Here is a 22659-nt window from a genome sequence, read left to right as displayed (position 1 = left end):
ACCGCGGTGACCACATGCCCGGTCTTCACACCCATGGTTCAACCATGATACCAGGTGCTGTCAGCGGCATCTCGCCCATTGGATGTTGCTGGCTCTTGTCCAAATCTTGAACTCGTGAAAACAACAGCTACTCCTCATATCTGCAAACAAGCTTAACACATGGTTTTCCTTACAAACTAACACTCACAGGACTCCTTATTGACTCGACGCTCTGCTGACGGAAAAAGCCTCGAATCCTCTTTTCGATCCCTTAAATAACCTCGCTCGCGGGTTCCATGAGAACCCCTCAACCGCCATGTTAATGCAAGTTCCTCAATGGTTGAACCAAAATCCAAAGTTTTGATTGGTTAACATTTGCTACCCTTGCATATGATTGGTCTACTTCATTCCCGCGTATTTTGGTTCATCTGCCTTACAACAGATGGCATCTCTAAGGATAACATGAATAAATTAAAAAGCACAATGAAGTAGTAGTAGTATTTGATTAATTAAACAATAAATATTGCTTTAATAATTTTCATTTAAAATATTAAATTATATAATTTTGCAGGGTAGTAAATAGTGAACCAAAACTAAGCTACCTACTAGTTTACCCATTGGAGGCCAGATGGCGCTCCGACTCCACCGTCGCATTAACAGTGCCAATATAACGCGGGAAATTCAATCCTAACAGATTCAGTAATTTCCGAGAGAGTACACTGAGAGAAAAATCACCACCAGGAATGAATAAACAGTTCTGTACTGGGGGAAAAAATGAAGTTTTAGTAGTAATCATGGAAGTTTCACTATTTCTGTAAAATTTATTTATTTCTACAAACAGCTCAGTAATACTAAATCTAATTTCAGCAAACAGACTTTAGTAAATGGAGCATTAAACAAAGTTCAGTATTTGTTACAATCCATTTTTATTACTACTAAAATTCTCCGATTTTTACTAGTAAAGTTTGTGATTTTTGGAAAAAAGCATCTGTGATTTCAAGTTATGATTTTAGTAAATGTCTCACTTACATAGTTTTGTAATATCTAAAAAACGAGTTCGCGGGAATAACATTACCCCATTTAAAATAACAATTCAGTTGTTACTATAGCGACATTACAAAGTTGTTGTACCAATCACTAAACGAGTTTTGTAATACCAACACAGCGAAACGAATGTTAGTGATTTTAGTAAAATTTACTACTTGCTACGTTCATTTGGTTAGAGTTAGTATTGTGTCGGATGTCGGGCGGGCGTGTCTCGTGTCTTCTTTGTTTAAAACATACTTAAGTTAAATAATAAATTTAGGATATATTGTGGGCCATGGACATATTAACCCGCGACCTACTGTGTAGTTGGGGTCTACAGGAATATATTGTTCTGCAACTTCGAGCTAGCTGTTGTTATTCTAGTGATAATGACATCAAAGGTAAATCTAAACTGTTTGCAATTCCAACCTCCCTAGCACAGGTGCGCCGCGAGAGCATGTTGCGCGCGTAATAACTACTAGTCTCTTTCTGACTGTATGAATAAGAAAGGAATGGGTAGAATATCTCGACAGGCTTTTATAGTGCCTCTTTAGTACAGAGATATACTACCAAATGCTTTTTTATTCATACAGACAGAAATAGAGACGGGTAGCTACCACGCGCGCGACATGCTCTCGCGGCGCCCGTTTGCTAGGGGCGGAGGAATTGCAAACAGTTTAGTTTTTGCCTGTGACGTCATTATCTCTAGAATAACAACAGCTAGCTTGGAATCGCAGTACAGTTTAGTAAAACCTATGACGTCATCGTCTCCGATATTGCTAAAGCACGCTTAGAATTACAAAACGGTTAGTTTTCACCCATGACGTCATCACCTCCGATATTGCTAAAGCACCTCTCGGAATAACAAAACCAAATTTCTGAAATTACTCTAGCATACTTCAAATTACAAATATAGAAGTTGTATTTCCTACTAAATGGAAATTGCAAAAGTCAATTTGTTCCTATTAGTTGACTCTCCTTGTCCCCGGATTAAGTTTTATTTTTGTAATTCTAAGTGTGTTTTTGTTAGTTTTTTCTCTCAGTGTAAATAAATGAATGTAGATGTCAGTCTGTTACAACCATACCCCGAAGTTAACGGAATTCAATAAAAACACGGTGTATAATAAAAGCTTGTAAAAATACTGTAACGATCGCCAAATGCAATAAAACAATCGAGTAACAAGTGTCATGAATCAATCCGCCAAGTCACGGAGCGGGGAAATATGGCCCAGGTGCGCACAAACACCTTTATCGGCTGCGGAACCCTCATTTGACTTAATTTACGGCTTGTTTACACGCCCCTGAGTTCCACTAATCACTTTAAATTAGGTACCAACTTGAGACATTCACAATTAGACTTAATTGTAATTTGAGTGCGTGTAGAACAGTTTCAAACCCTCAAGTCTTGCCGTTTTACGTATTTCAGAATTATTTTCATGATACTATATTCGGCGCGATTCGGGAAATGAATTAGAGATTCACTAGATATGAAATAGTAAAGATATGTGACGTTCCACGGCAAAAGGTACCTTATGGCGGTTCGCGCTTACGTCGCATAGCGCCGCAATAATATTGGAGTGGCGTTAATAGCGTTCTATATTTACTATTTCATATCTAGTGAATCTCTAATTCATTTCCCGAATCACGCCGATTGTCTTTGCTACAAGTACTACAACGTAGGCAATGCATGTAAATTATTGTAGTTTATGTAAACTCTTTTGGAGTCAAGAGAAAACTGTAACTTCATTACTTATTGGCTGATAGTGATAACTGATAACTTAGGAATCGACGGTAGTTTTTAAGTCTGAATAAATAAAAAAGAATGTATACTTTGAAGTTTTAACAAACTGGCTAAAAAAGCTTACATATAATTTTTCTGATGTACAAAATTAAATAAGCAATGTAATTTATTGCTTGAATATTCTAAAAGCTTTGATTTATATCTGCTAGTGTTCTTGCCATCTCACGCATCACAAACAGTAAGTGAGCACGTCGAGTGGCTCTAGGCTTCGTCTTACACAAGTTTCACAACGGCACTCCACGTCATACGACACCGCACTCCGCTAGGTACTCTACTGAGCCCCGGCTAAGCACTTTCCCAGATAACAGTACACTGTATTTCCGAAATTAAACTTTCGTGAGACATATTTTAAACTGTATAGACGACAACGGTTTCACTCACGGGCCCGAAACATGTCAATAGCGACAAAAAATTCAAGTGAGTGAAACTGTTGTCGTCTAAACAGTACACTGTATTTGTTTTGTATACTTTATTTAACACAATTGCTGAGTAATCCCTGCTCCGAGTGTCGAGCGCAAATTAGATTTGTCACGAGGGTAATGGGCGCGAACGTCACGTCAACTCAGCTTCCCGTTGACGTTTTCCTCGAAATATTAATAGCTCTGGCTATTAGGCTTCACGGGTCCAATAAATTGAAATTGGACAATTTTGTACATGGGAAAACTAAAGTTGATAGATCAAAGCGCAGTTCGATGTGCAGCGCACGTTTCCTGTCGCCGACGCGTTATTCTGCACTTTTCCATTGTTCAACAGCAAATAGCACATGAACCAACCCACCGGGATAGACTAGTCGGTATTACACCGCTAATACGGCTCGCTGGCTCATATTAAACTCGGTTACTCGCCAGGCACAAAGCGTTTAATTAAAACGCGCCGTAACGATGCGCCCCATAAAAACTGCTGTAGTTTCTTTACGCATTTAAATTTTCTTTGCAATTTCATTAATTAAGACCATTGAGAAATTCTGTAGTTCTAGATGCGTTTTTAATTGCGGAATGGACAAAGGTCGGGTCTTAATTGTGCCATAGAACCCCGGCCGGGCGCGTTATTACACTTGATAGAACCTCTAAGCGATCCCGTCATCATCAGCCGACCCCAAAGCGCGTGTTACATCTGTTACTGGCTAACTTCGATGCCATTAGCATATAGTTACATATGTAGGGAGCAATGTATGCCAGCGTTGATTGGTTCTGTCGTTGCTTATGTTGAGAGTTGAGAGTTTACGCCTTGAGGCTACCGTACTGAGTGCGATTCTGTAATCAAGCGTAATCCAAAGAGATGGATTGTAAGCGGTAACACACACTCATCTCGGAATAATTCAAATATCTCTTTGATCATCTATTCAGCACTGTTCATTTACCATTTCCATTGTAATTAACTCGTGACATATTAATTAGCAGATAGTTAGAACATACATACCTATTAACCCTTTACCTACGGGTGTCATTTAGTTTTTTCTTGACTCACCAGAATCTCAAATAAAGAGACTGTACGTTAAAGGCTAACGGCTCGATTTGAACAAAGCTTACTTATATAAGAAGTCACAGCGGTACGATACCGATCTCTCAGTGTCAAAAGTGACGTTCCGTTACAGTTTTGTGTTGTGGTTGTGTATTCAATTCCTAAAATTGTATAATACATTTCGGCGAAATCCAATTTCAGTATTGTTAATTGTATAAATTGAATGTTCATGTTTTTTTGAGTCCTGTTTCGTTCTTGTCGTTTGAATGATGATTTTATATTTGTTATTTTTATGGTTCCGTACCCAAAGAGTAAAACGGGACCCTAATACTAAGACTCCGCTGTCGGTCCGTCCGTCCGTCTCTCACCAGGCTGTATCTCACGGACCGTGATAGCTAGACAGTTGAAATTTTCACAAATGATGTATTTCTGTTGCCGCTATAACAACAAATACTAAAAAGTACGGAACCCTCGGTGGGCGAGTCCGACTCGCACTTATCCGGTTTTTTAGGTTACATAAAACGTGTTAGTTACACTACTCGTATACTACAAGCCAGGCAGTCTAGGCGAACTTATTCGCGATCGTTGCTACATTTTGCTCGCGTACCCGGGTCCGGGTATTCACGTGTCCGGGAACCCGGACCCGGGCAATTTACGACTGTGCCGCTGTCTAGGAATCTTCCGCCACAAACGTTGCGGCTTTGCACTAGTTTACTAGTTTCCTAAATTACATAGCTACAAACAATTTACTGTTTCTCTGCAATTAACTTTGTTCATATGCATTATTTGATTATAATTTTAAAAATATCTTACTAGTTTGAATGATGTTGATATTGATTGCTAATGGTGAACAATCATGATCGTCTACATAAAAATACATTTAAGCATAAAATTTTCCGTCGATTATTATTTTGGATAATTTATACAACATAAGTACATAAATTATTTATAAAAAAATAATCGATATATTGAAGAGCCATATTATTAAGGCCAGTAAATAGAAAGGTATGACAACCTTCATATAACGCCATGACAATTTGTCATTATTGAAGCTGGCGAAATCTGGTTACTTAACAGCTATTTAAAATTTGGAAAAGTCTAATTTTACTTTGTTAACAATAAAAGCCTAATTGAAGAATATTGTCACCTTTTTTTTGTAACCTTCCCAGAAAGCTCACCAGATGCCTACGTGACGAGGCACGCGGGGAACCTAATATTGTTTATTACGGTGCTAAATCCACAGCTAACGAAATCCCGCTGTGCAACTCAATAACTTTCATATGACGTGATACAACATGATTGCAGATTACGTGACGACCGGTCTGGCCTAGTGGGTAGTGACCATAGATGTAAGTAAAATGAGGTAGATATGGTACCAGGCGCACGATCGTGAGCCATGAAATATAGGTTACGGAACCTATATTTAGTTAGTCGTATGGGTGACGCGAACCTGTCAAGTTGTCAAAATCGTTGGATCAAATTTTAATTTTGTCAACTATGAACGTCACACGTCTACATAAATAAAAGGTCATTGGTAGTGACCCTGCCTATGAAGCCGATGGTCCCGGATTCGAATCCTGGTAAGGGCATTTATTTGTATGATGATACAGATTTGTTCCTGAGTTATGGTTGTTTTCTATATATTTAAGTATTTATATATTATATATATCGTTGTCTGAGTACCCACAACACAAGCCTTCTTGAGCTTACCGTGGGACTTAGTCAATTTGTGTAAGAATGTCCCTATAATATTTATTTATTATTTATTTATTTATTATTATCTTCTTGATCTCCATGTACGGGCCCATAAAACTAGCTCGATAGAACTCGCATCGCAATATGGTGCATTGCATACATGTACCTATACAGGGTGATTCAGGAGAAGTGAGCAGGTCTAATACTGCGCATTTCGTAAATTATAAGCAACACTTTCGTATCAGTATTAGTGAGGTTAACGTTAATTTTCTAGTCGTGTTGAAAAAAAAAATGTTATTAATTTATTTACGACATGCGTGGTCACCCTAAAATTAGAATGCTAAACTACCGATATTCTGTGTCAAATTGAATGTCACCACTGTCATCGCGGTCTCGTTACTTTTGAAAACTCGTATCTCACTCAAGTTTGACAGTTTATTTTCTTCGTAATCAAAAATTAAAGAGGTTTTATGCTTATTAATTAGGTCTTGTAGGGTGACCATGATTGTAGAGGATTAAATTTGCCCTCATCAAAAAGTTAAAAAATAGGAAAAAGTGTGGTTGTTTCACCTAAATACGACGGTGATCGATCAATTATCAGTTACTGAGTGTGCAGGATTAGTCCTGCTCACGTCTCATGAATCACCCTGTATATTTAAGCTTCTTGAGGTGTGGTGCGCATCGTCACATGTAGGTTTCAACTTTAGATGAAGATTGAAGAGAGTTATCTCAGCGCTTTGCCAGTACCATTCTCAATGACAATGAGTATTAAATCCAATGTTTTTAAGAAAACACCACACAAATAAGAAACTAGGCCTTGTTAGGATTAGTCCGGGTTTCCTGATTATGTTTTAAAGTTTATCGAGTAGTCGTTATAAAAAAAATCCTATATTATATTAAGGTACTTGTGCTTAAGATTGCCTACTTTCAAAATTTCATACTTTTATAAATGTGTATGGGTTTAAATTTTGCGTCCACGTTTAATGTATAGACAAAACTGCAAGTTGGTTTGTATTAAAAATAAGAGAAATAAAAAATAAAAAGCCTTTCGATACGCACGGGCGACTGACATCACTCAGGTATCATTTTGATGTCACAATGTAAGTTTAATAATGTAAAAGAAAAGAAAATGTAAGTTTGAATTTCCCTCTGGGTTACTTCTAATGCCAGTTATGGAAATTATCTTGCAAGCAAGCAAGGCTGGGATACTACATTATTATGAGGTTACAAGCAAGGATTAAACTCAACATATACGGTTGGAAATTCTCTCATCTCACCAGTCTATAATTGCCTATCATATATCACATAATTGTTGGTGTGAAAGACAGGACTCGCATTAGTGGGTGACGCGGGCGACACCCAAATTAGATTTCTCTCACACTAAGCTCCTTGACGTATGGTATGCGCCGTGTCACGGTCCTTCGTCTCGCAATTCGAGGCGAATGAAACGAATGAATAATTCAAACTAGCCTAAACTTACGGTGCAACAACCTGCATTAATTGTATACATTATGTTATAAAAAATAAATAAATATTTTGAGGCAATGTTGCAGAAATCGACTTACTGTCCGATTCAAACTTTAAGATAAGTCAATTAATCGATCTAGAAACGATATGGATTAATGTGTCAGTGTCAAAAGCGACGTTTTTGTTTGAAGAAACTTCACATTTGACACTGACATATCTAATCCATATCGTTTCTAGATCTATTAATTGACGTATCTTAAAGTTTGAATCGGGCCGCTAGTTACTTACGGTAACATGGGCGGCTGCCTATCATTTAGAGTCTTTTAAGCAAACATACAATTAAACCAAAAATATTTGGTCCAAAATTAAGAAAAAAAAACATCCGTGTACACTTTGACACCAAGATCGTCTTATAGAAAAGTTTTTTTCTGGATAACATTGATTTACGGCTCGATTCGGAAAATGAATTAGATTTCTACTAGACTTCAACAAGTTACGATACGGATAATTTAAAGATATTTGTAAGATAGATATGTCAAATTTGACGTTTCTGCGATTCTGGAGGTCCTCTTGAACGATTTCGACAAGTTATGACTTAGATATCCAAGTCACATCTAGTCAATATCTAATGTAGATCTAGTTGATCTCTAAATCGTCTCAAGATCTTGTGATTATCTCGAAATCCGAATACGCCTGTTAGATGTAAAATTTTGATTGAAAATAATAGGCAAGATACTGAATTACAATCATAGCACACAATTATATTTTTTTCGTAGGGTGTTACGTTTTTAAAAGAATTTCTGCGAGTGAGTAAAAAGCCGGTTTTCATGATATTTTTTTTTTACTTCCAATATTATTTAAGAAAAGGTTACAGTTAATTATGAAACAATGTCAAGTACTGCAAAAAAAATATAAAAAAAGATCAAATATAATTCATCTAAAGTTATAGTTTTCCCCTTTTTCATTTACTTATTAAACTGCTATAATGTTGCACGCAACTGTACATACATTCGTACTGCATCAAAACTTGCTAACTACAGCCTCAGGAGTTAACTATAGTTACTTGATCAATTTAATTTAAGTGAAGGGAAGTTAGTATCAGTTTATATCAAATTTGTATCTTAATTTTTCTTTCTTTTATGAGGCAAACGAACAAACGAATCGCCTGATGGTAAGCAATAATCGACACCCACAACACCAGAGGGGTTAGATATCCGTTGCCGGCCTTTGAGATAGGAATACGCTCTTAACGAATTAATTATAACGAAAATGTTGTTCCAAATATACACTCCGATATTTTGTTTTTAATCCTAGCTACACGAAGGCACGTTAATTAGTTTAACGTTCTTGATGACTTAAGTAAATAAAATTCTCTTATTCGAAGACAATGAACAGACTGACGGCCCGATTCGAACTTTAAGATACGTCAGTTAATAGATCTAGAAACGATATGGATTAGATATGTCAGTGTCAAATGTGACGTTGCTTCAAACAAAAACGTCACTTTTGACACTGACACATCTAATCCATATCGTTTCTAGATCTATTAATTGACGTATCTTAAAGTGAGAATCGGGTAGTGAGGTTGGTTTCACGGTGGTAGAATATTTCAAAACCTCAATACGTCTGTTTTACAGAATTACGATTCCAACAACATAGCAACATTAGAACTCTGAGCGCTACAAAGCTACGAGCTTCGTACCAACTCGTAGCGCTAGTGTGGTCCCTTTCCCCGAATTCCTTTGTTCTATTCGTAGTAAATAAATATATCTCAAATATTCTGAAATCCTGTGTAATGAATCGGTGAAATTCGCATTGATGACGCAAACTAAAATGTTATCGTTTACAAAATGATAGTAGAATATCCCTTTAAGCTTTTATTATGTGAAGGTGCGAGCGATAAACGAATTATTAAGTAGAGTTCTACAGGCCTATATTGATTGTTATAACAGGTTATGAATTTGATGTGGATATGATATGTCACATATTATTTTGTAGTTATGTTTTCTTGGATACCGTTAAATGGGGTGAGTAGGGATTGCGAGGAGAGTCGGGTTATGAATGGGGAGAGAAGGGATGACAGGGGGGTGAAATGGTATTTAAAGGCTACTGCTACCTAAATAATGTATTCCTATTACAAATGGAGCTATAGTAATATTCATAATAAAAAAAATCGATTCATCAACGTTTCAAAATCACATTTTGTATGAAATCCCATCTCACCCCAACTACGAGGGACTACGGGGTGAGGAGGGATTTTGTGTTTACCGTTAAAGTTATGAAATGTAATATCTAAAATCATAAAAAATCTAAAATACAAACGTCCGGAACATTTATTAATAAAATTAAGTTTGCATAAAATATAAAAATAAAATGTTATTGAGGTTAAAATGACAGTTTTGTCCCTACTCACCCCATTTTACGGTATATAGTTAGTTTCAGTTTCTTACCAAGCCTCACTGAAAGTCAGCGTCACGTCGTGTGTCCTAACAACGTGACAAGAAGCTGAGTGAGGACCTTTTAACACAAATATTTATGTTCTGTTGGTCTAAATTATGACGACCGGTCTGGCCTAGTGGGTAGTGACCCTGCCTATGAAGCCGATGGTCCCGGGTTCGAATCCTAGTAAGGGCATTTATTTGTATGATGATACAGATAATATATGTGCTCCTGAGTCATGGTTGTTTTCTATGTATTTAAGTATTTATATATTATATATATCGTTGTCTGAGTACCCACAACACAAGCCTTCTTGAGCTTACCGTGGGGCTTAGTCAATTTGTGTAAAAAAAAATGTCCTATAATGTCCTATAATATTTAAATGAATTTAAGTTTTATGTTATTTTTTGTGCTAATAAATATTTCTTATTCTTTAAGTGATAATATGATAATATTAATGTAGATTAAGTGATTGTCGAGTTGAGTAAGATTATTAAGAACAAACAGTGTGAGAACAATTATAAAGTTGTAGTGGTGTCTCCTCCCGCGCCCGGTTCCGCACAATTTCCGCCTGTCACGCTCACGCCGACGAGGGTACCTTACTCTCGTTAAATTAGATCCACTATATTGTACTTTCGTATTTGTAGTATTGAAATATCTCCTTAATATTCTTTATAGTAATGACTTTGTCGAGTGTGGAAAGAGTTTCTCAGCAAATCTATTTGTATGGGTATACTAAAAATCTTGTTTCTAAGTATTCTGAAATAAAGATAATATATTATAATGTACGAGTAGGTAAATACCAAAATCCCATGTGATCTTACAATTGGATACAACACACAAAGAAGGTGAAGGTGAAAGGGGAATGTGTATACAATATTCAACTGTCACTTTGTATCATTTAAGGACGTATGGCCTGGATTGACGGACAGGCATTTTAGCGTATTTTTCTGTTATTTAAACTCATTGATGGAGTTTAATGAACAATTTACGATGAGCATCTATTTTTGTATTAAATAACGATATTCGTTACACTAAAACATATTGAACCTTAGAATCGTAATAACAATAAGCTATTTAAGGTTTATTTTGTAATAGTTTCAAAATCGAATTTAACCGCAAAATTAGCTTAACGTTAGTTTCATAAATATCCAGTTTTAAAGTACATTAACATGAAACAACTTCCCATGAAGATAATCAAAGGTTTATTGTTCTAGCAACGAAGCAGCCGATAGGAAAAGTTGGAAAGTTGTTAATAAGGAGCCAACTGTGTTGCTGCTCGAAGCTCAGGAACGATCTTATAAATTATCGTTAGTAAAGTAATTAACGTCATATAAAATAGCCAGAGCCCTCTTCGATATTGAACAGTGAGCTGCAAAACTGCATACTTAATTTTAGAATGCGATCGAAGGGTCTACGTTTGTTAACAACATCCAATCAGGATAATATATTAAAACAGTGGTTTTTAACCGGGGGCTTTAAGACCGCTGATGGTCTCTGGAACCATCTGAATTGATCCGAAAAGTTATACAAAACAACCCTATCTGGAAATCTAACTAAGTAAATTAATTTCTCCCAAATTATGTATTATATGTGTGATTAGCTCAAAAATTATTTCAGATTTCAGTCTGTTCGAGATCCTAAAAACGGTGAAAAATAGAGATACTACTCCTAAAAATACGTGTGATACCTCATTAGATTCGTCATGATGCCTAGAAAAATGTATTCGAAGCGTGTATTATAACACACACAAAAAATATCAAAATTTATAAGCAAAAACGGGGGAATAAAGTAGATATTTTTTATTTCCCCAATATCTCAAAAAGTATTCATATTTAAGAAACGGAAATTAATATCATAAAAGAGGAGGATATTTCCAATTAAACATTCCATACTTACAGAACTGTATCTCCATTATTTATACTTTTTATTCAACGCTGAACACAGCCCTCTGCGCCTCATTTTCGGGATATGCGCGCGGCGTGAAAAAGCGACGTCGTAACATTAAATATAATTTTAAAGGTATTTGAATACTTATTATATTCATTCTTAAATATGAATAATTTTTGAGATATTGGGGAAATAAAAAATATCTACTATTTTCCCCCTTTTTTTGCTTATAACTTTTGATATTTTTTGTGTGCTAATACACGCTTCGAATACATTTTTCTAGGCATCATGACGAATCTAATGACGTATCACACATATTTTTAGGAGTAGTATCTCTATTTTTCACCGTTTTCAGGATCTCGAACAGACTATTTGTCTTGTAGCAAAACTCTCATTTTCATACGTAACAATGGAGCAACGCATCGTGTCATATCAGACAATCGGACGAAAATATAGGTTTAAATAAAAACATCATTTTTTAATGAGTTAAAAAGGTAAAAAAACGAAATGAGCATTTTGTCAAAATTATATAAATTTCCATCATATTATTCGTCAAAATAATTTAGTCTTCAGAAAATCCCACTATTTCTCTTAAATTATGATTTAATATGTCACTAACCATTTATATGGTCATTATTTAGATATAAAACGTCAATAATTTACGTCAACATTTAATAACGCAATTTGGGTTAGCATTTTTTTAAATTATGAAATAGGTACAAAATGGGGGCAAGTAAGGATTACCTTAATAAAATTAATGGCCATATAGTTATTTTATCCTTAAATTTGGATTTTTAATATCGCACTTTAATAAACTCTCGCGTTTTGTATGTACACATATTTAATTACACAAACGGGTCTATCGCGATATAATTTAATTGTTTTTACCTTAAATTACGATGTTTGAGCTTAGTTGCACCAGTTGGTCACGGAAAAACTACACACAATGAAACACAAAAGAAATTTGAATGAAATGAAGACAATGAAATTATATCGCGGTAGACCCGTTTGTGTAATTAAATATGCTTTTAATATCGTTCATCAAACATCGTTCAAAAGTAAATTACGAAAACTTTGTAAGTACGTAAGTAACGAAGTTGGTTGAAAGTGGTGTTTAACTCATAAATCACACGAGTTTCAAAGAATCATTAATTTCAAAATACTCACATTAATCGATAAAAATCCCATATACAAAGTCCGAAAACACAACCATCACACAACTACGTAAGAAGTAAGAACGATCGCACCGAGGGCCGCATCGCGACAATTTGTGGTGAGGCGCGTGACCGGCCGCGCGCGCCGCCCAGCGCTGAATGACACCTGCGGGACGGATCGGGCACCACTCCCGTGCAAACGAGAAGGACCCTTACATGGTATAATAATATACTCCGCCTGGTACTCCATTCCGAGATTCGCGTATGACCTAACTGACACGCGCCTACGTCATCATGCTGTTTACAGGTTCTCAAACTTTGAAATGTGGGAGAATTTTAACCAACGGTGAAAATTATTTTAACGGCATTAATTTTAAGTTATTCATGTAGAAACATAGTAAAATAAAACAAATCTAATGTATTAAATTAAACTTTATTTATCTATACAAGACAAACGTTTAAAAAACTAATTCACAGTTACACATTAATTACCAAGCTTACGACGTGAAAAGTTTGGAAAACACTGCGACTGCTGACACTGAGCGAGAAGGAAATAACAATTAACACGCGTTCGACAAGGATGACGGTCAGGGCATGAAGTTATCTAGATCCGAATTGTCAAATGTCCACAGAGCTATCCTGTGTTGCCAGTAGTATAAACAGAATTACCCGAAAGTCTGAAATTTCTTTCGTGAATCGGAAGATATTGCTAACGAGTAATTAAAAAAGACGTGTTATTGTAAAATTTAAGCTAAAATACATATAAATGAAAATTATAAAATTATAAAGAAATATTTTAACTTATTAACCATAGGTATAATGTACCCATGTAACATGTTATGTTGAAATAAAGTGGCAATGTTATTGTGACGTAATCGCGTGTCACTCTGGGAATGGAAGACCATGTTTTATTAGACCATGGACCCTTACACGTTATGGGCCCGATTCGGATTTTGAAATAGACATCTATTAGATATCTTTTAGACATCACCAAGATACGATAACGATATGTTTAAGATCTAACCTGTCAAATTTGACATTTGCGCGATTCTGGAGATACTGAATTGAACGATTTCCACAGGATATGACTAACAGACTTCCAATTCACATCTAATAGATATCTTAGGTACTCTATCTAACGTAAAAGTGACATTGGTTGCCCGAATTGCGCTGCAAAAGAGAACTAGTTGATATCTAAACTATAACAGGTAGTATCTAGTACGTGTCGTCTCTTGTGAATATCTTGAAGTTCGAATACGGCAGTTAGACGTTATGAATCTCCTACAGTGATAGAACCCTAATCTTTTGTTCGAACACTGCGCGATGTCATAAACGTGAAAGTAACGCCAATGGGAAAACTTTCTCAAGTGAATTGAGAAAACTTTATACACTTGTCAGTAGTAAGTAGAATAGTCTTTGGTATAATTGACATTCGGTTGTGCTTTACTAGACATGCACCACAGTTTTTCAACTAAGCCAGCAGCTGTCACATTTATTAGGCTGGATTCAAATATAGAAATATTTGTCAGAATTATTTACGTTTGTCCATATTGGTTGGGCTAAATTTATAAAATAATTGTAAAATATGTTTTTAGCATATTTTTTTGCTTAAATGATACCATATGATACATTTATGAATAAATATTTTAATTTGTTTTATTTCAAGTAAAAACACTAATACCTCTATAAAATAAACCACAATAAATGTCATATACGAACCATGCCATATAGGGTCATATATGGTCACTTTTTTTCGTATATGATTTCGGTTTCATTTCATGTAGGTACCTACTTAACTTTCAAAAAATGTCTAGAAACATTTTACGTTGGCGCTTCTCCAATTATAAAAATGAACTGTCTTATGGACCATCATCAATCGATGCAAGATAGTGACTTCACATCTAGTCATCAAATGAGCATCTAATCTAATCTATAGTCTTGCGAAGATTCTTGTGCTAAACTCGTCTCTGATTAAAACCTTTGTCCGTGTCCGGGTCTCTGCTGATTGGTGCGTTTGTATTCCTATTGGTTACTATTGTTCACTTCAAGCAACTATAACCAATCTTACTGTGACCTCTAGATCAGTAAGAATTACTCATAAAAGGAGAGCGTACTTATAATGGTTTACCTGCTTTCGGTGTGATTGGAATAGCATCTCTTTGTTGATCTTTCCGCAGCGGATCGACAGAACATTGCAGATTATCGGCGTCTACGTTTAGAAGTGTATTTTCCCATCGGTATTTGTTTCTATGTTGCAATTCCGATGGGAAATTATCCTACGATGAGTGAAGTAGAGGAGTTGGCAAATAGTTCTTAGAGTGGAATAATATCTGTAATTGTGAAAGCAGTGCAGCCACGAGCAGAAAGCAACTTTAGGTACTCATTTCATGATGATAAATTAATTCTGTTAGCTTTAGTTACGCGCTTCTATAAATATATCTGATAACTTTTTCATATACGTACCGAAACGTAGGTAAAATATAAATTACAATTCAGATTGGGGCATTTATTTGTGCTGAAACTTGGAATGTTGAAACTAATTGCAAACGGTTTGCGAAAAGTTGGAATGGTCATGACAGCGGCACCACTGGGTACCCGAAAGGGAAGCTTTGTGAGCGAATACATTAGTAAAATTTCAATTCGGAACTTTTCCGTAACCTACTTTCATTGTATTTACCTATTCTATGCTCACAACACACAGAACAACAGAACAGAACACAACACACACACATCACAACACAACACACATACATTAACAAAATATAAGGAAGTAAACACACATTCCACCCATATTTTGTCATGCATTAAGGTACACCTATAGGCAGATATTTATATTACCAAACACTGTACCTATGCGTAAACGAATACATTATAATTAATAATAAAGCTTAAACTTAAATATCTGATATTTGTCACAATTATAATCAAAGGATTACTTCGTAACCAGATTGTTACGCAATTGCCAAAAAGGGACTATTGAAACAAAATACGCGTTAATTTAGTTAATGAATACCTAGAATACGTAAAGATCGTTATAATCTCCGAAAAGCGACAAACAACGAACGGAATGGATCAACAAGAGGTAAATCTCGATTTCACCTCAAGGCGGTAATTAAAGTGCTCGAGCTCGTCGCGACAGTCGTGACGACAGATGACACGCGGCTGCTGTCGCCGACATGTCGACGACTCGCAGCGGCCACGAACAGTGATAAATTATACCTACCTACCTATATGAGTGCAAACGTATATGTACACTTACTTTTATATTATTATTTTATTAATTATTGTATTTCAGATACTTACCCTTTATTCATAAAACTTTATAAGCCTTAATTAGTTAATGTTTTATCCCTTTCTTACACATAGTTACATAAGTCAAAATGACAGATTAAGACAAACGATTAATAGCCTTCTGAGCATACCTGGGATAACTCGGGGCAAGTTTTTTTTTTTTTAATAAATATTAGGGGACATCTTACACAGATCAAACCTAGCCCCAAACTAAGCAAAGCTTGTACTATGGGTACTAGGCGACGATATACATACTTGTATAGATAAATACATACTTATATACATAGAAAACAACCATGACTCAGGAACAAATATTAGTGTTCATCACACAAATAAATGCCCTTACTGGGATTCGAACCCAGGACCATCGGCTTAGCAGACAGGGTCACTATCCACTAGGCCAGACCGGTCGTCAAGTTCTAGGGATTTGATATCGATAAAAAAGTTGTCGATATAATTAAATTAATACATTGTGTTGTGCTTCTTGATTACTATAAAAAGGTTTAGCAGTTTAAAGTGGATATTTTCATCTAGACGGCAATCATTAATACCGACAAATATGGAAAAAATATTGATTGTATATTATGAAAACTATTTTAAAATAAACATATAAATACACGTTTTAATTTGTTTATTTTTTTATTTAAAAATGAGGAGAAAATAAGTAATATTTATTTATATCGAATAACATTTAGATGTTGACAGTAACATCGATATATTTTTTTGTCGATAAAATATTTTGCTACATCACTTTCGTATAGATGCCCCGAGTTATCCCAGGTATGCTTCTGAGGCTTGTAGCGCGTTTATGAATAACGCGACTGTGAAGGTAAGAAAATCTAATTAACTAGCATAAGTATTTTAGTTACCTACTTTGAATAACGATTTCATCATAATAATATCATATTTTTATCGGTTAATTTTAAAAATTACTACCATTAGCATTGAATAGGTAAGTACTACATACATATTTATCATTGTCTACTTACATTGTTTTCATTGGTACCGGCTACAGTTACCACCATTGGATGGATTACAAAACTGCTTGCGAAGCCTAACCACGGTAGTTTTTTTAGGTTTATTTGTTTAAACCTTGTATAATATTAATGACATTTTAGATTGACTGTTCCTAATTAATTAAAATGTTCTTAGCTTTAGCATTGACATTTGAATTATATATACCTGTCTATGTTGTTTAATTTGTTGTATGTCCTAGAGTTTAAGGTGTAAATTTGCATGCTACTATGTAGTTAATCATGTGTTACCTAATAACAATAGCATAAGAACCACTGTACCATGTTTATTGCAAATAAATGTAATCTTAAGATGAAATCTTAAAATCGTCGGTTGAAAACGTGTTTTGATGACAGCGTCTGTTAGACAATGCATACATCATAGATAATATTTGGTTCCTTTAACAAGTTAAAGCCAGGTGGACAACTCACTGTCATAAAGTTTTGGCAACAACGCCGTAACTAAGCAATAACTGAGGTCGTAACTTTATCTACTGTTCCGTTTACCGCAGCAGTAAACACATTCAATTTCAATTCACTTACCTACTCGTTCGCTTTTTCCCTGACAACAAAACACGATGCGAGACAAAATTTTCATTTTGAAACTCTTCGCTTAAAATTTAATTTACTGGTATATCTTACCGTGAAGCTGTATTATTTTAGCTGGGAGTGTTTTTGATGTAGATTTACAGAAGACAGGAAAAAACGGGAAAGTTTACAATGTTTCATTTTGGGCGTTTGAACCGGTTTTACTTTGATTGTTTCAACAAAGTACAAATACATGTTCTAAACCGGTTCGTGCGAAACTGGATGAAGCATTTGATCACAGATAGGAATTTATAATTTCGCAATAATATCCTGAGAATTAAAGTACTTAATTCTTAATAATTATAAACTTTTATGTTACTGGAAACTACACGTAGGTACATAAGCTTCTGTCTCTTCGCCAATCCTAATCAGAGCAGGCGTATTATGGATGACGTTATCCACGTGATAAAATAACCGTCACTTTTTAACACAACGGGATTGAAAGTGACCGACACCGTTTTATCACGCTGACACGTAGACATAAACGACCATCATATCCGCACGGAATGGGTGGGAAGATAACAGTCCCATCTCGACTATTCTCGATTTCATATTCACTGCTTCCAGTGCTTGAAGCAACAATAGGACCCGTAACGTTACGATGATACTTTAAACACTTCATTATGCAACCTGTAGGTACTTGAAGCGCTTGGTTATTGAGACGAGAGAGTCGCGAATCCCGCAGGGGCTGAGGGGGGCGAAGACGCAGATGAAAAGAAAATGAAACTGCACCGAGATGATATGACGCCGCCGTCCAGTGCGCTGAAAAATAAAAACCGTTTCTACATTTATAATGAATGCTTTCATTCAATTCAATTGCTTAATGGGGACCTTTGAGCTGGGTATGATTCAGGGTGGGTTATTTTAGATTTATGTTTTAACTTAATTATTATTATTAATATTGTGACTAATTTATTTTGTTTGACTTATTTATCTATATTGGGATAGATTAAATTTTATTCGTTTTATAAAGCATAAGAAATAATTGAATATCTCAGTATAATTTTAACACCAGGTTGACGCCAGACAAATAAATTCTTTCATTGCTTCCAGGTAAGTAACTGTAAACTGTTCCACAGTGAGTCCAAGTCCGATACGGGCGATAAATTAAATCTGACAGCATTTATCTGTGTAGTCATTAAGTAATTAAGAAGTTTTTTAAGTTAGACTTAATTATCAACCCGTAATATTTTATTGAAAATTCACCGAGCACTGAACGTGCTAAAAAAAGAATGCATTGAACTTCTAAGCAAAATTTATCTCAATATACTACATAGGTCCTATGCTGACCACCGTTTAAAGATTCGCCCGTATTTACACACTGTATAAAGCATTTGGAAACGTTATAGATAATTGTTATAATACCTACTCAACGGAGTTGTACCTAAGGGTAATTTTAAAGGACCCCTAGTTTTTTATGTGACAATTCTATGAAATGTATTATCCTATAAAATAAAATTTGAGAATACAAGGGCATGTACCTGGACCATCCCACCCATAGTTACCTAAATTATAGCGATTAACTACACAATATTGTTAATTTATATTTGTATAAAGGCTTTATAAAGGATATAAAGCTTAGAGAAAGGTATTGTCCAGTCCTCTAAGAGTGGTCCTGCTGAGTACGGGTCTGCTGTGCCGTAATACCCGGGTCATGACTTCATTACGCAGAGAGGCTTACGAAAAGTCTGAGTCGCGAGTTGCTGTCCTGTTGCCGAAAAACTCGGGTGTAGTGTTTATGGTTTGTATGTATTTTCATAATACTCATACACGACATTATCGTACTTAAACATATGCTTGTGACAGAAAACAAATATTAAATAACAGTATCATGATCCGTTTTTTATTTTCATACCTACCACAGAAAATTGAAATTATATTGTCGTTCGGGGCGTAGATGCAAAACTATATGTAAATGTAGTTACGTGCAAATATGAGTATAAATATATAGTTGTGATTTTTTTCTTTCCCTTTGTTATGTATGTATGTGTTTGTTGGTCATGTTGTCATGGATTTTCCAACATTATGAAAATACCATAGAAATAATTAATTATTCATTTGTAATCAAACTTGGCTTGGCTTGGCTTGCGTAACTAAAAGGTAGGACGTATTTCTCAAAATCAAAGTAACAACTTTTTTAATGTTTTTATGTAATCGTAGTTACAGGTACACTTTTCTCTTGCCATTACCTAGAATCTAACATCCATTTATTTTTAACGCTGTTTCGTATCCACCGTATTCCATAATTTCATTTTCTAGATTTTTCCTATACAGCGTGTTGTAAATCTTGTGAATTCCACAGGAATCAATATCTTTCACGTTGTTTGTGCGCCGTCGGCGATCTTCCGTCCTAATTAATCGCTAGGTTCAGGATGCGCTTGCATCGATGCGTTTTGTCGAGCCATCACTTCTCTAATGAACTAGCTTTCGTGATGCCCCTATTCTCCCACTTAATTAGGTTCACGTAGGCGGTTCTAGTTTTTTTTTAAGTTTCTTATCGCGGGTTTGGCAAATAATGGCTAGTGTAGGTCGGATAGAAAATTTTGGAGTATAATTACCGGTTCGGATAAAATTTGCTTACATAGGTAAGGGTATTTTTACTTTAGTCAATTTCCGGGTACTTGTTACCAGCGTTACTTAGGCAGTATTACGGTGTAGGATTGCTGTCGACAGCATTGTTGCAGCAGTAATGCTACACAGCGGTACTGCGGCGGACTACATTGTTGTAGGAAATGTCAATTTTTATTATAAATATCTTGATAAAATTACCTGTATGAGTTTTAATTTTTAAAGTTTTGATTTTACGCGAACCAATAATAAAGTATTATCTCCCAGGAATTTATTTATTCCACCTACTTTTGTTAGGAAACATAACTTAAAATGTTTCTAGGAATTTTATAGCTTTATGCTTACAAACATCTGTCAAACCCCAATATAAGACCGTTTGACATTGGTGTTAATTAAAAATACACTAAACCCTCTCTTAAAGATTTTAAAGTATAAACATAAAATCGCAAGAGTATTCAGAATCAGCTGTGAGCAACTGCGGTCGGACGCCGGGAGACACAAGATTGCCCCGCGGGCTGTCTGAGACAGATGAATGAAAAGACATGAATTAAAGCGAAATGAATTTCTATGAAGACGCTTAATTGCTACGGCGCGTTCATCGCATCATCCAGGCGGCTTAGCACGGTCGCGTTTTTATCCCTTGCCACCATGCCTGTCACGTTCTAACAAGTATGTAAGTGCGAAAGGGACGCGCATAGTGATAGTCGATAAAAATGGAACCGTGCTGAGCCCGCAGACGTAATCATTTGTAGATATCTCAAGAAAAGGCTATTGTTAAAATTAATGTTGAATCATCGCATTTCAGAATCAGAATCATCGCATTTATTCCTGTTGATGCGTACAACAATTTTCAATCTGTACTTATAGATAGATTCAAACTAAGCTTCAATCTTAGATGATGCAAACTGAGCTTCAATCTCTATAGATAAGTAGAGAGATTGATGTAGTCTGTAGATCCAAAGTAGATTTAATGAGTTTCTTTTTTTTTCAAAATTAGATCTTCATTTTATATTGACAGTAAAGTTAAAACTGGATGTATACGGAAAATAATATCATTAGATTCATTGAATTGTACTTACAAAAAAATTATGGCAGGTTATGCCTAAAAAATTGTGCATTGGTAAATGTTAAATATTGTGCTGCTAGTCTGATTGAAGATGAAAATCTCAGAAAACTCTGAAATTACAATTACTTTACTTACTGTTTACTTCACCATAAAGTTAATGTGTAATTGTAAATCGATGAAGATGAGCAAAATAATTAGTAAGTGGTAACCAATGCTTGGATTGACAAAACAAAGCGAAGAAATTCGTTTAGTTGCATCTATCCATAGTGTGACTTCAATAAAGCTTTCGCTGTTAATTCAAATCGAAGTCAGTACAATGGCTCGATTTTCCTGTAAGTGGCTCTCTTGCACGACTGAATTCGGCAATATGGCTTATTTCACTTGCTTATATAGAAAAGGCGAGACAAACTCAGGGGAGCCACTATAATCACGTTCTCTGATTACATTCAGTTATCACGGATTAAAAGGTCAGATTACACTGGATAACTTTCCCCCATTTAGGCAACCAGTTGAAATTGCGTACTGCAGTTTCGCGGAACTTGCTCAGACTCTATTGTCGCCTCCTGCAATATTGTCGAAGTTAGTTCTAAATGTCCTCGATTATTGCATTCCAGCACTGTTAACTGCCTTCTAACCCTAATAAAAAATAATAATTTCAGGATGTTTTATTGTTTAGCAATAAAACCACATTCGTTTGTAAAATGAATAATACTTAAAAACGAACTACATGCATTCCATTCCATTGATTGATTGACTCTGTCGAAAAAGCGACCAAAAAATAAAGCTTGGGAGCAGAGTAATTGAACGAATAGGTGTATTTTACTGCATCCTTTATGTTACACCTTTGTGACGACGCAATATTAAAAATTCCTTACTAATATGCACCGTTAGTTTGGCATACATTCTAGTTTTAATATCTCTTGTTTGCTAAACGACTAACAGGCCAATTCAAAAGTACACTGACATCCAAATTATATCTAAATAATGTCATTTAACTATCGAGCGTCCATATCACGACAATAGATATAAGTATGTGCGGATAAGTACAAGCGTAGTGCGCTATAAAGAATGACTCACGTTAGACCGGGCCGAGCCCGGGCCGGAGCTTCTGGTGTTTACTTTTCCATGGCATGACAGGCGATCACGTGATGCTTTCCATAGAAAACGATACGCCGGAAGCCCCGGCCCGGACACGGCCCGGTCTAACGAGAGTCATCCTTA

General features: G+C 35.6%; 1 protein-coding gene across 2 annotated transcripts in view; it reads right to left on the bottom strand.

The window, feature by feature from the left end:
* The window catches only part of LOC134789751 (cell adhesion molecule Dscam2-like), a 66462-nt gene extending 53372 nt beyond the window's left edge, over window positions 1-13090 (bottom strand). For both annotated transcript variants that reach the window (XM_063760380.1, XM_063760381.1), the window contains exon 1: window positions 12926-13090. In XM_063760380.1, the coding sequence (XP_063616450.1) occupies window positions 12926-12946 (21 nt within the window). In that variant the 5' untranslated portion in view covers window positions 12947-13090. The remainder of the gene's footprint in view (window positions 1-12925) is intronic.
* Window positions 13091-22659: the final 9569 nt, after the last annotated feature.

This window comes from Cydia splendana, chromosome 4 (assembly GCF_910591565.1).
Source record: "Cydia splendana chromosome 4, ilCydSple1.2, whole genome shotgun sequence".
Taxonomy (NCBI): domain Eukaryota; kingdom Metazoa; phylum Arthropoda; class Insecta; order Lepidoptera; family Tortricidae; genus Cydia; species Cydia splendana.
Note: the sequence above shows the minus strand (reverse complement) of the source record. Positions and strands in the feature narration are given on the sequence as shown.